This window comes from Phoca vitulina, unplaced genomic scaffold (assembly GCF_004348235.1).
Source record: "Phoca vitulina isolate PV1807 unplaced genomic scaffold, GSC_HSeal_1.0 scaffold46, whole genome shotgun sequence".
Lineage (NCBI taxonomy): Eukaryota > Metazoa > Chordata > Mammalia > Carnivora > Phocidae > Phoca > Phoca vitulina.
The window spans coordinates 2,757,626-2,772,622 of record NW_022589749.1 but is presented as its reverse complement, the minus strand read 5'-3'; the positions used below and the strand labels follow the sequence as shown (position 1 = coordinate 2,772,622).

At 48.4% G+C, this 14,997-nt stretch overlaps 1 protein-coding gene across 3 annotated transcripts in view; it reads right to left on the bottom strand.

Moving 5' to 3' along the window:
* KSR2 (kinase suppressor of ras 2) overlaps nt 1–14,997 on the bottom strand; it is a 417,297-nt gene that overhangs the window by 122,499 nt on the left and 279,801 nt on the right. For all 3 annotated transcript variants that reach the window (XM_032431391.1, XM_032431394.1, XM_032431393.1), the window contains exon 6: nt 523–592. In XM_032431391.1, the coding sequence (XP_032287282.1) occupies nt 523–592 (70 nt within the window). The remainder of the gene's footprint in view (nt 1–522; nt 593–14,997) is intronic.

Below are 14,997 nucleotides of genomic sequence, written 5' to 3'. Positions count from 1 at the left end.
GTTCTGGACTGACCTACACCTCAACGGAGTTCAGTATGAGTGCAGTATGCAATCCCGCCTTCTGGGTGGAGAGAGCCAAAAATTAGGATGTAAAGCCTTTGTCTTGACAATGATACCGTTTACTGAGTGATTATTATGCACCCTTTGCTTGGCACTTGACATATATTATCTCATTTGATCCTCATGACACACCTATGGGTAGGCAGAATTATCTGATGAGAAAACTGAGCCTCAGAGAGGTTAAGTAACTTCCTCAAGGTTACAAAGCTTTACTAGCTGGGATTGGAACACAGGAAAGTCGGAATCCAAAGCCCTGGCTTTTAACCATTATATGCGGATTTTACAAGGGCCAAGGTTAATCAGATGCCACAATGAGGGTTCCCTTGGCAGAGGAGAGAGGGGCCTGGTGACACAGGAGCCCGAGCAGAATATCTGCCCAGCCTTTCCCACTCCGGCGGCCAGAGATCCCAGCCTTCACTGTGCTGGGAGGCGGGCACCGATGCCCACGGGAATCCAGCCTACCTGTGCTTGATGGAGTTGCCGAGGTCTCTGCGAGGGATCTGCGGGGACCAGCGTGGCACGGACAGTGTGTCTGCAGGGAGAGAAGAGAGGAGGAGAAGAGCCCGTTACACAGAGAGTCAGAGGACGGGGCGGGCTCCAGCCGAGCCCTGGAAGGAAGAGGGAGGCTCGCCGGCTTCAGTGACCACCACCAGCACTCGCTAAACCGAAGCCAAACGGAACACCGGTTTAACATGTGTTACTTTGACTGAAGCCAGGTCCCCTGGGCAGGACAGCCAGGGAGTGCCTTGAAAGAAGCCAGCTGTGGCAAGAATAAAAATGAGCACTGCTTCCATTTATGGAGTGCTTAAGTGTGTGCCAGGCATGTGGCAAGTGTCTCACATGCTTTAGCTTGTTACATGCTCGGAACGACCCAAAAGAAAGGGGTTGTTAGCATCCCCACCCTACAGACAACACAAGTGAGGCTTGGAGCAAGGAAGTCATTGGTACAAGGTCATACACCTTGGAGGCTGCAGAGCAGCTGTGAATCCAGACTTGAGAGACTCTAGAGCACATGCCCTTGTGTGCAAAGTTCTAACGCGGTAGATTCCAAATGCCAGGCATGCATGTACCGCTTTCCCAGTTTTGTCATGTCCCATGTGGCCCATAAAGTTACTTACTTACTATATTAAGTTAACTCTTTTTGTTTGTTTAAATACACTTATTTTAAAAGCACACTCTATATTGAAAACTAATATCACTTTCTGTATATTGTCAGTAATTATTTAAAATATGTCCAACCACATACCATCTAAACTCATGTTAAAATAAGTGGACGGAGGGCCGGCTGGGTGGCTCAGTCAGTTAAGTGTCTGAGTCTTGATTTCAGCTCAGGTCATGATCTCAGGGTTGTGAGATCGAGCCCCGTGTCAGGCTCCATGCTGGGCGTGGAGCCTGCTTAAGATTCTCTCTCCCTCTCCCTCTGCCCCCACTTCTCTCTAAAATAAATAAATAAATAAATAAGTGGATGGATTGAGTAGCAAATGGAAGAGTGAGTGGATGGATGGATAGATGGATGGGTAAATGGACTGGTAAGTGAGTGGATGGAAGGATAGATGGATGAATGTTTGGATAGGTGGGTGGATGGTCAGATGAGTGGGTAGATGGACAGATGGGTAGGTGGGTGGTTGGATGAATGGATGGATGGATGGATACATGGATTGGTAGGTGGATGGGTGGATGGGTGGATGAATATTTGGATAGTTGGGTGGACAAGTGGTTGGATAAGTTGGATGGAAAGATAAATAAGTAGGTAGATGGATAGGTGGGTAGGTAGGTGGTTGGAATGGTAGATGGGCAGATGGATGGATGGACTGATGAATGGAGGGGGTGGATGAATTGGTAGGTGGGTAGATGTATGTACGGATGGATAGATAGATAGATTGATGGATGAATGGGAATGAGGAAGAAACAATAAATCACACAGACTTCAGACTGGGTGCCTGTCCCCATCTGGTCTTTCCTTTCATGCCTTAAGCTAAATCCCAGGGACCTCTGCTATCACTCCACCTCTGTCTGAGTTCTGGGACTTCTCCCGCAGATGCTGAGCACCAGCCCCCACCTTCACTCCACCACCTCGAGGGCCCCAAGGAGGTGTGAAACAACAGCAGAAATGAAGCCGCGCTGCGTGTGAGATCTCCACCAGCGAGGGAGACAGGAAGCCAGTGGCCAAGTCACACACCAGCTCTCCTTTCTCAGGCCAGATAGATGGAGCCAGCTCCCTGTTTTCAGAGCTACAAACACACACCTACCCCATTTTTCACAGCCATTGTTCCGGAGTGGTGTGTTCACTGGGAGCTGAACTGATCAGGGAGCATTTAAACCCCAACCCATTCTCCTCTCTTCTGTCTAATGACACTGTTAACAGCCATCTGAAAGCTGTTTTCAAAACCCCAATTCTGCCCTTGTAAAGGTGGGACCCTTTCTGGGAGAGCTAGTGATTTTCCAGGCCCGAAGGGCAGAGAAAAGCCACGCAAGAAACAGCATGATATATCAATCAGCATCATAGCTGGTGGAATTTCCTCCAGTTTAACTAAAAGCTAAATGTCACCCAATCCAAGCCATTTTGCCACTTGTTTCAGTTTCCAAGGGAAACAAAAAAGACAAAGAAAAAATGATTTTAAAAAAGAGCGAAAGAGAGCATTCTTTCCATTCCCAGCTCCTTTGGGGACTTAAGTCTGATTTAGGAAGACGGATGCTACTTGCGAACTCCTTAAAATGCTTTCTCCAGCGCCAGGGCAGGTGCAGATGGGACAGCTGGGCTGGAGAGAAAGCGTTAGTTAGCTCAGATACACAGCCTCCTCGTGGGGAATCTACAAAACTAGGAGTGCCAAATGGGCTTTATCTCATGGGACATTCGTAGTAGCTGTCTAGAAAAGCGTGTTGAGAAAGATTCTGAAGCCCAATAGGAAAGAACACCAAGATTGATCAGCAATGCCCTCCATGAGTGAAGAATAAGGTAGAACCAACAAGTCTGTGTATATGTGCCCCTCCTACAAGGACCGGGACCCCAGCCTCATCTTTGCATCACCAAGAGCAAAGTAAGTCTTCCTATATGTGTGCTGAGTCCAAGCATATTATGATGGAAGCACTGAGTTAATTGATTGCTCACTATGTGTTAGGCATTAGCCTGTGCAGTGTAGACGTGGAAATTATGTCTCTGTGCAGTCAGTGCTCTCATTATTCCCTACAAGACACAGGGGCTCAGAGAAATGCAGGAATATGCTAGAGGTCACACAGCTAGGCACCAGCAGAACCTCATGGAGTAATTCTGCCATTGCTCATAAGTCCTGCAAAAGCCCTTTCACCAGTATTCTCAACCAAAGTGACTTTTGCCTCCCAGGGGACACTGGGCAGTATCTGGAGATAATTCTGGTTGTCACAGTGGGGTTGGGAAGTGTTATTGGCACCGGGTGGGTAGAGGCCAAGGATTTGGCTCAACATCCTACAACGCGCAGGCCAGCACCAACATCAAAGAACTAACCAGCCCCAAATGTCGAAAGTGCCAAGGCTGAGAAGCCCTGATCTAGATATTTTCTACTTCCCTAGCCACCTCACATCCCCCCCGCACCAACCCCAAGAAACCAAGATGGTACTTGCGAGGCTCAAGTCAGCAGAGAACAAATCCTCTTTTATTATAAGCACATCTCACTTTTAGATTCATATCCCAGTTATGCTGTTATTCTCAATTACAGCACCTTCTCAAGAAGTAGAAGTCATTAAGTTTGGTTCTTTGGTTTCATTTCCTGATATCTGGTTGAAGGGGTGAAGTCTGTCAATTACATAGCGGTTACAACGTCATTAGTCTCAAGCAGTAATAACCAGCACGTGGCTTCGAACGTGGGTGTGCAGATCTGAACTTTGAGATCCTCTCTTTACTTTCTTCGTGTGGATTTCATTAAACTTGCCAACTGAGCCTAAAAGCAAAGGAAAACTGTTTAAAGGGAAGGGGGGGTGGTGGAAATCTATGAAAATCCAGGCCTTATCATAACAGAGAAGGCAAACAGCATTTACAGCAATTAAACTGATACAGAAACTTCTGTTTAACAATCAAAGCGCCTATTAAGATGTCTCCATAGCTGAACAAAAGCTTCTTTTCTACCCTAATTTTCTGATAACAAGTCATGCAGACATGGAGACAGAATTGTGCGTGTCCCTGGTGCCTTCAGTCCCAGGAGTAGAATAATAGAAATCTCTTCTCAGATGTTTTCATTTCCAGTGCACAGAAAGGGGGTGTTGGAGGGAAGGAGGATTCTTCTCCCCTCCCGTAGGTCCCTGTCTATGCCCTCTCAGCCGTTCCTCCGTACAGAAAGGGGATAAACCAAGAGCCTCGGTCCTCAAAACCCCCTTGGGAGCCAGACGGACAGACAGAAGCCCCGACACAAGGAACTGGCGTTAATAAAGCTTTCGCATTATGTACAGCTTTGAAAAGAGAAGCTCGGGCTCTGACCTGGCGGGCAGGAACTCAGGCCAACAGAAGAGTCAGGTGTGCAGAAAATATTTAAAAACATTTAACACAGAGACACCAGGTAAAAACAGGGGACGATAAAGCAAAGGAAGAGGAGGAGAAAAAGTAAGAGAAAAAAAAAGATGCTGAAGATGAAGACAAAGAAGAAAAGAAATGAGAAAAATAATAATAGATATGCTTTTTGTTGAGCACTATGGTGTGCCAAGCACTATTACCAAATAAACCCTTTCTGTACATTACCTCATATAATCCATCCACTGCAGCCTATGATGCATGGAACATAGCAGCTGTTAGGATTAGCCCCATCTCACCAACAAGTAAATCAGGAAGTTACACCATTTCCCCAAGGTCACACAGCAAATAAAGGCCAGGACTGGGGTTTTTAATTCAGGTCACAGAGCTTGGGTTCAATAAATGATGGCGACTTTCATCCCCATTTCACAGACGGGAACACTGAGGCTTAGAAGCAATATGCGATCATCCATAGCTAGTGACTGAGTTGGGATTTGAACCACAGAGAAGAACAAACTGGATACTTCTTCTGGAGCATCCGGATGGCTCTCCAGATACATGGAGTTCAACCCATCCTAGAGTGTCCCTGCCCCCTACCTCTGTCTGGGAAGAGCAAAGGAACACTGACCCTTATACGCTCAGAGAAGAGCTGCCAGAGGCCTGGCAGGTGGTGTCCTAGTATTCTGTTCATTTTAGCTGTCACCCTGCAGTTAGCCAACAATATTTTCACGAGTAAAATCATGCCCACACCCCTCCCCCAAGATGTCCTAATCCCTGGAACCTGTAAGTAAGTCACCTAACAGGCAGAAGAGATTTTGCAGATGTGATTAAATTAAGGATTACCCAAGCGGGCCCGATGTAATCATGAGTCCTTATGTGGGCAAGAGGGAGGCAGGAGGGTCTGAGTTAGTGGAGGAGATGTGACAGTTGCTGGCTATGAGGATGGAAAGGGCCAACAGCCCAGGAAGCTAGAAAAGGCAAGAGAACGGATTCTCCCCTGGAGCTTCCAGAAGGTACCAGCTACGCCGACACACCTGGACTTCAGCCCTGTGAGACTAATTTTGGACGTCTAATCCCCCAAACTGTAAGGCAATAAATTGGTGTTGTTCGAAGCCACCGGGTTTGTGGTAATTTGTTGGGCAGGGGTAAGAAACCAATACGGCACCTTTGTTGAGCTGGGTATGGTTTTAGGAGCTAGGTGTATGGTGAACAGGATAATGAAATTTTCTGAGCCTGGAGTCAGATAGTGAGTAAACAAATAAAAACCGAACGTAAGTTCAGACAGAAATACATTTCATAAGGGAAATAAAACACAGACTTTGGGATTTGTTTTAAGGTGATGGGAACCCCCGAGTATATTAGAACAGAGTCTGGATGCTGGGGGGTGGGGGGGTGGGGGTGGTCTCACTCATTGAAGAGCTCCCTCTGGTGGCCAAGCGGAGAACAGCCCGCCAAGCTGGGACGAAAATAGGAGCGCCCCCCCACCTTTGCCCGCCCTCCTCCCCTATCCTCCAACTCCCCACCCACAGCGGGGTCCAAATCATCAGCCCTGACCCTTACAAGACCATTCTTTTCCTAGCCCAGGGCTTTCCCACTTGAGCTGTCATGATCTCAGTTGCAGCACACCAATAAAAAATCCACACCCCAGAGTAATAAGTCCGCTGCCTGGATGGGAGCAATGCTTGGTCTTATTTATCGGTATGAATCCCAAGCGGGGATAGGCCTCTTGGAGCCATTTCTTCACTTAATCCAAACAATCCTATGAGGTTGTATTCCTAGTTTAGAAGTAAGGAAAATGAAAACGTTAATTGTTCAAAGTCCCACAGCGAGTATTTGGCGTACTTTGGGATTGAACTCAGTTTTCTTGCATCCCTGCACCACACTATCTTCCCATAGCGTCTCCTTCTGAGGCGAGTGTGAGAATTACTGTTGAAGTGATTCAGTCCTGGAGCTAGAAAGGACCGCAAGAAGCTCTCTGTTACAGCCTCTGGGCCTCTCAACGCTCTCGGATAGAAGCTACACTAGTCTTAAAGGTTTCCATGGAGATAAAGACCTCTGAGCACAGAAAACTATTAATAATCACAGCTAACATTAGTTGAGCACCTACTGCATGGCAGGGCTCAGGTTAAGTACTTTAGATGTATTATTTCTTTTAATCTTCATAACTCCATCTTCGCTGGGAGAGCTGGGGCTTGAGCGAGGGCGGTCAACCCCGAGAGCTCATCCTCAGAAACACCACAAATAACAAGGAAGTTCCAAGCTGCCCTTAAGCTTCCTCTGGCCCAGGGGCATGACAGCCTGAGTGAGTTCTTAACAACAGTGCTGCATTCAGATCAAGTAGCAAATTCTTTGGGCTCAAAGATACCAGAAACTAATAAAACTTAGACCATGAAACTTTTCTTGTGGGGTCACAGGCCAGTCGCCAGCTAAAATCCCCCCCGGATTTATCCAAGGGGCCAACCAATCCTTGGCTAAAGCTGCTCACGATATTCTTCACATAGCAGGGAATAACTCTATTTGCTTTAATATCCAATTCAAATAGATCAGATCTAAAAGTTTTTTAATTATGTGCCGTCTCTAAAGGTTACAGTTCCGTGGTGCTTCGAAGCCAAATTGGGTTTCTTTGTGTATTTGAATATCATTCTCTCCCCGAGACAACTACAAGATCAAAATTTCATTATTTAAGGCCCTTGATGGCTATGGCCTCCAGGGAGCCACCTGGCGCTGGTCAGTGTCTACATAAGACCGCCCAGGTGCCACATCACGGGGGAGGAAACAGGTGGTGGCGGGGGGGGGGGGGCTGACACTGGTTAGAGATGGGAGGGGTGAGCAAGGACAGTGCTGTTTGCTCCTGATTTAAGAGACCTTTCAGAGGAGAGTCAGGGATTCCCATGGCATTGAGTCAAAACAAAGAGCCTGGCGAAGCTGTCTGTCTAGAAATAGGAGGACTGCAGGAATGGAGGTATCCAGGCCACACCAATCCACATGTGTACGGCTTTTTTTTTTTTTTTTAAAGATTTTATTTATTTATTTGACAGAGAGAGAGAGACAGCGAGAGAGGGAACACAAGCAGGGGGAGTGGGAGAGGGAGAAGCAGGCTTCCCGCAGAGCAGGGAGCCCGATGCGGGGCTCGATCCCAGGACCCTGGGATCATGACCTGAGCGGAAGGCAGACGCTTAATGACTGAGCCACCCAGGTGCCCCGTGTACAGCGTTTAAACTAGTGACAAGGCCCCTGAACGTGGACCTCCTTTGGAGACAGAGAAACCTACTTTATTTCTGAACAGGAAGGGTTTCCTGGTCATCAACTGCCCACTGGAGTGTGGGACTCTGCGGTGAGCAGACCCTGAGTTCAGAGTCAGCTCTGCCGCTTCCTCGCTAGGAGGCTTGGGGCACTTTTACCTTTGAGTCTCCTTTTGTCTCCTGGGAAAAGGGAGTCAGAAGATCTCCCTCACAGACTTGCTAGGAGGATGAGTAGGAGTAATGTAGTTGGACAAGGGCTCAGCCGAGTGGTTACTATTGCCTCTAGGATTCACACACCAGTTAGAACAGGACAAAGCTCTCCAAGGACGAAGGCTGAATGCCTGGCTTAGCACACAATGACCCCCAGGCCCCAGCAGCCCATCACCTGCTTTTGTAGGTAAAGCTTGATCAGCACTCTGTCGCACCCACTCATTTGCATATCGTCTGTGACTGCTTCCATGTTAGGAAGGCAGAGTTAAGTCACTGTGACAGAGAGGGTATGGCCCACAAAGCCAAAAATAATGATCACCCGGCCCTTTATAGGAAAAGTGTGTCAACCCCTAATTTAGGGCTGTGTAACTCATTTCCTTGGCTGATGAGCAGAGAGATTTTTCCCCCCTTTTCCCCACCAGTTTTATTGAGGAGTACCTGACAAATAAAATTGTAAGATATTTAAAGTATACCATGTGATTATTCGGTATACGTATCCGTTGTGAAAGATTTTTTTCTCTGAAGCCAGAAGACCTGGACTGTAGATCTACTTCTGCCACTTACCCGGCGTGAATCCTTGGACAAATGCCCTGCCCTCTCCAAGCCAAAATGTGCATGACCGCTTGGGGGCGTCCCTCTGCTCACCTCATCCTAGCGCCCTCTGGGCTGTGTCATTTTAATGCCCATTTTACAGAAGAGAGGAGCGGGGCACAGTAGCACCAATAAGCAGTCCAGCTAAGATTCTAACTCACCAGTCTCACCCAAGCCTGTGCTCTTCCTAGCCCTCCCTGTCTTCTGGTAGAATAATCCATGAGGAGGCAAGGTCTCTGATTACCTGCCACTGCTGAAATCCATGTCAGCTTGTGAAAGCAGAGGGGAAGGAAAATTAAGTCTCTCCTCTCGCCACTTCTGACTGGGCTAATTAACATGATTATCCAGTTGTCACTTTATCAAGGCAGAGAGAAGACCTCGAGGATGTGTAAGTTACAGTTGGAGGGGTGGTACTGCTGGTCATGGCCAAGGGGGAGAGACGGAAAAGTGGCTTCTGGAGAGTGTCTCCAGGTAGAAGCCTACCTCAGTAGGACAGATGAGCAGTCAGGGCACTGAGCAAAAGCAAATGGTAGCACAGCAGACAGAGGGCTGATATGTGGGGCCAAGAGACAGGAAAGTGCAGACACAGGGTAGGAGGGGAACACAGGACAGGGAGTCCCAATCAAAGTTCTCCACACCCATTCTTCCTGGCCCCAGGTTACAAATTTTTTTTTTAAATTATTGAAGCCAAACTGGAAGCACCTTCAAGATCTAGTGGACAAACTAAAATCATTCTCTCCCTTTAAAAAGGCCATCGCCACCTTGGGTCGGAGTCCTGGCAGGTCCCTGCCGAGCTGGGATCCCCTGAATTGCCCACTAATCAGTGTGTGGATGGTGATGCCATCACTTTGTCTCCCGGAGAGGGACGTGAATCCTGGAGTCATCACCTGTGATTTATTTCAGCCCCCTCAGTGGCCTCAATTAAATTTCACTGCTGGTAAAGAAAGAGAGGATGGCTGAGGCATTTAATTACATTTTATAATGTGCTCACTGCTGAATTTATTAAAGTGTATCAAGGATTTTTAACCTCGTAACCAAACAATGGGAGACCCGGGTGCCACGCGAGTAATTATCTTCCTTGTGGGGATGATGGATAGGGAATCCAAGATGTAAACAGTAGGGTGGGGATGCGTGCGGGGAGAAGTGGGGACTCGTGGGGGGACATGACAGGGAAAGTGGGGCAATGGGTCTCTAATTCCATGAGCCACTACCCCACGGACTGGAGCAGGGGGGTGGCATTAATGATCAATCTTCCCTCGATCCTAAAAATAAGACGTATCAGGAAACCTGTCTTTCTTCTTCTCGTATCCCTACCCCAAACCCTCCCCTCGAATTTTCTCTTGATATAATTTTTCTGCCGTGGTGTAGAAAGAGGAGGAGGGGGATCATCTTGAAATGTCAAAAGTGGCTTATATAAGAAGATAATAAAATTAAAATACAAAATGGGAATAAAATCTTATCTAGAAATCCAGAAGAATCTCATTAGGATAATGGACCCACCTTGGTTTATTTGGGAAATAAATTATCAATAAGGAAATATGTGCTGTGGAGTTTGGTATATGTGTGTTGGGGGTGATGTGGGTTCCTTAAATATGATCCTGAGAGTGGGCTTGGTGTATCCATAATCATTGTCTCAAGGACCTTTGTTATAGGTTATATCTACCACTCAAGTGACAGAGAAAGGTCAGATGGGGAGGAAGAATATGCTGATCCTGGCCAAAGAGGACAAAAATGCCCCATGCATCTGGAAGGCAGCAGGACAGAGGTAAGGGCCAATGTGGGCTCCAAACTGCTCATGGCCCCATTGCTGTCTCCAGCCCCCGCTCAGCCCTCCCTAAGTCCCATTCACACCATGGATCTGCTATTTTCCACCACCCACCTTCAAAGATGCTGTTCTCTCTTTCTAGAACATGCTTCAGTAGCCCCTCCCCAATGTCCTTAGCCTGACTCATGCAACTCCTCTTCCAAGATCCAGCTCAAGCGTGGCTCCTCCAGGAAGCCCTCCCTGAATGCACGGGGAGGGGGGCAATTCCCCTGTCATGATCCTCTCGTAGCATCCTGTGTTTACCCCTCCAGGTCAGTTGCCTCATCACATGGAGAGCCTCTGCTTAGGAATCTATTCTCCCCACCACCCTTGACCATGAGTTCCTGCAGAATAGGAGCAGCTAATGATTCATCTTTATGTGTCCAGTGTCCCATGAAGAGTTTGGCTTAGAGCAGAGAGGTGAATGTTTTCCTTGCTAACTCCAGCAAAAATAAGCCAGCAACCCAACCCTCTGAATGAAGGCTTCACTTCTTCCCACCCTGCAGGGCCAGGGCCAGTCAGGGGTCCTGGGAAGCGAGGAACCCTACTCTGCCCCAGCCTTCAAGCTCTGACCTCGGGCTGGGACCTCAGCTGGGGCAGCAGACCAAACAGAGCCCGTCTGCCCAAAAATGGAGCCCAGCACTTCCTCTCCCAAACATTTCCCCACTTGCCCAGGGTTTCCTCAGCTCCCCCAGCGTTGGGACCCCTGGACCATTTTCAGCTCCTCCTGACTCCTGCCGATAATGGGAATCACTGACACAGTCCCTCCTGAGGGCAGACTTGCCATGTATGTCAATTTGTACATTCAGTCCTCTTAGGCACCCTTCAGAGAGGTCTAGTATTGATCCCATTTTACAGAGGAAGAAACTGAGGCTCTGAGAGCCTCAAACAGAAAAGCAGAGTGATCAAAAGAACGGGGTTTGGAGTTAGGGATCAGCGTTATTGTCCCGTTTCCACCCCTAACTGTTTCTCTGAGCTGCAGTGTTAGTAAAACTGGTAAGGGCTAATGTAGACCGGGCATTGCCCAAGTCACTTCCCAACACTGTCAGCACGCTGGAATCATCTGATGCCTGTGCTCCTACGCCACATTGTGGTTTAATGCAGGGGTCAGCAAACCCTGACCCCTGGGCCATGCATCTGGCCCCTCAGCCTCTTTTGTAAATAAAGTTTTATTGGCACACAGACACGCCCAGTATCTACGGCTGCCTCTGCACTGTAAGGACAGAGTTGAGTAGCCATGACAGAGACATAGGGCCTGCAAAGCCTAAAATATTTACTATCTGGCTCTGCTGTGAAGTTTGCTGACCGTTGATTTAACTGTGCTGGGGTATGGCCTGGCTTTGAAAATTTTATTTATTTATTTATAAAGATTTTATTTATTTATTGGACAGAGAGAGACACAGCAAGAGAGGGAACACAAGCAGGGGGAGTGGGAGAGGGAGAAGCAGGCTTCCCGCGGAGCAGGGAGCCCAATGCGGGTCTCAATCCCAGGAACCCGGGAATCATGACCTGAGCCGAAGGCAGATGCTTAACCGACTGAGCCACCCAGGCGCCCCTAGCTTTGAAAATTTTAAAAAAGGTCTCCAGGTAATACCAATGTGCAGTCAAGTTTGGGTACCCCGTGGCCTAAGTGTTTGACATGCGTTCGCTCACTGACTGTAATAACCATGTCTCTTTCATTCCCTCCTGCATCCTCAGCAGCTAGCACAATGATGGGCAGAGTGGCACTTCCACAGATATTTACTGAATGAATGAATGAATGAATGAGTGAGTGAGTGAATGACCAGCCTGCCCTGTGAGTTAAATACAATGATCTCATTTTGCAAATGGAGAAACTGAGGCTGGGCGTCAGCTAAGGAAAATGTTCTCCTGGGATTTGAATCTAGATCTCCTTAACTGGGGAGCCCCATTTGTGAGCATTATGGTCTCTCTTCAGATAATGAGGAAGAGAGCCCATTAGCAAAGTCGGTAAGAGGGTTTTCTTGTGCACCCTTCCTGGGAGAGGCGCCCTGAGGAGAGGCAACCTGGAGACCCAGAGAACAACGCAGAGCCACCTTGGACCTCGCAGATACAGGACCTGTCTCCTTGACCTGAAGGAAAATGCTAATTGGAAGAGGCTGGCTTACTGTGCCAAGCTCAGGCTTAAATGAGGACAAAACAAGAGTTGACAGACAGAGGCCCCACGCTGCCATCACCACAAATGTCTCTGTGAACGGAGAAAAACAGGCAGCCCTGTGGTCCATCAATTTCAATTGTAAATGGTCTCAAGTTGAAATAAACCAACAGAAACAGCAGTATCAGTGACAGGCGTGGGGCGGGGAGGGGTGGGGGACACGCAGACCACGGGCTGGAATCTACAAGTTGGACTTGACATCTGGACCCAGAGACGGATGACAGGACACGTTTGTGGACTGCAATGCAGGCAACCCAGAGGCCCAAGCCTCCTCTTTTGCCTAAGAAGCAGGGGGACAAAATGGAATTCATTTACAGGGGCAGAGAGCTGCACTGAAATCCTGATTCTGCCCTTGTGATTGATGCTTTGTCTTTCCCCTCTGCGGGCCTCCTCCTCTGTACAACGGGCGTGATCAAAGCCATTTCTTGCAGAGTTGCCCGAAGGACCATCCATGGATATGACGCAAGTGCCAAGCACATGGTAGGTGTGCAATAAAAGGGGGTTTTCCCTGTGAGCAACTCAGGTGCTTGTTTGCAGCTTTGCTTAGCGACCCTTCTCCCCGGCCTGAGAAGACAAAACCTGGGGACAAGGCTCTTTAGGGAACGAGGCCACGACTCTGTGGAGAACAGCGGTGAGTTATGGGGAGGGCAGAGCTGTCTAGGTCCTTCTGGCCATTTATTCCCCTCCTCTTGTCCTGTTCTCAGAGCGTGTCTATAGCCCTTGCTTGCCCGAGTGTGATGGATGGGCCTTAAGTTCCTCGCACACTACATCATCAATTACTTACATATTTATTGCCTTGAACTGAGTTTATGGATCTTAAATCAGAGCCATTTCGAGTTGCTTGAGCTGAAATTCTCCCCCAGTGGAGATGTGATGTTTTTTAATTATGCGGCCGCCCGATAGTTAATGTTCAGTGGAAGTTAATTGTCCATAGAACAAAGGGCTGCTGAGAAGTTCCCCACACAGTTCCTTGGAATTTATGGCCTGAGTGGGCTCAGCAGGGACAGACCAGGTGAGCTTGCTGTGAGAGACCCCGGTCTGACTTCAAGAAACCCAAGACACCAGGCACCCTCTCTGAACTTCACACAATAGACTGTCTCCCTCTCTCAGTTCCCTGATGCTCAAAGCGCCATCCAGAGACGTGTCACACCGTCTGTGGCTTGCTAGAGACGGCCTTGTAATGGGTCACATTCCAAGGTCAGGACGGGGTGTCCACACTCCAAAGCATCCCTAAGTGGGACTGAGGTGCCAAAGATAAGATGGGTCTTGGTCCCGATGCAGCGGCTCTGGAAAGGGAGGCCACCGAGAGAGGGGACCTCAGCTGCAATGAGACCATGGTTTCTCAGTGAGAAGTGTTGTCACCGGGGGTGGGGGGGGGTGGTGTTGTACAGAGAAACTTTACCACCAAGAACTTGAAGATAAGCAAAGAAGTTGACTCTCCAAGAGTGAAATTAGCCCGACTCCTAATGGATCATGGGACAGAGAAACATGAACTGTGGTTCTCAGGAGCGGCTGATGTTGCCCCCAGGGGACATTTGGCAATGTCTGGAGACATTTTGGGGGGTACTTGCTCAGGGGGAATGGTGCTACTGGCATCTAATAGGTGGATGCCAGAGATGCTGTTAAACATCCTGCAATACGAAGGATAGCCCCTGGAACAAGAATTATCCAGCTTCAAATGGCAATCGTTTTGAGAATCCCTGCCCAAAGAGTTGGAAGAGACCTAGATCCAGAGCCTGATACAACTGGATTAAATATACAGCAGACTGAAAGAGGGGCTCAGTCAACTATTAAAGAATAGACAAAGAGAGTCCCAGGGATGGGTGTTGGCTTGACCCTTCCAGACTACCTGGGGGACAGAGGTCTTTGGCACTGGAGCCGTTCCTTCTCCTAGTAACGGCAGTCTGGTTTTCCAGTGGAAAACTAACCGTCTAACATCTCAGCCCTAGAGCCCAGGTCAGGATGAACCTCTCTTCCAGTCCCAGGGGCGAGTGCTTTTAATCCAGCCGTGGGAAGTCCAAAGCACTGTGATTGGTTCAAGGGTAGGGCATGTGACCCAAGATGGGCCAATCAGAGTCCATGAAATGCCCTGGCAAACCCCACCCCCTACCTCCCTGCCTTTTTTGTTTTGTTTTGTTTTGGTTAAGCTCTCCTCTGTCCCCTGGAGTAGCTTAAGCTGGCTGGCTGCACACCGGGGGCCCCGGGGGCTACCTGCGGGAAGGGCCTGCCTGAGAAGGAAGCCAACACACTTAAAAAAGCAGAGTAGAAAGATGGAGAGACAATGTGAGACAGGAGTCTATCAAAATCCTAAAGGAGAACACAGGCAGCGACCTCTTCGACCTCAGCCGCAGCAACTTCTTCCTAGAAACATCGCCAAAGGCAAGGGAAGCAAGGGCAAAAATGAACTATTGGGACTTCATCAAGATAAAAAGCTTTTGCA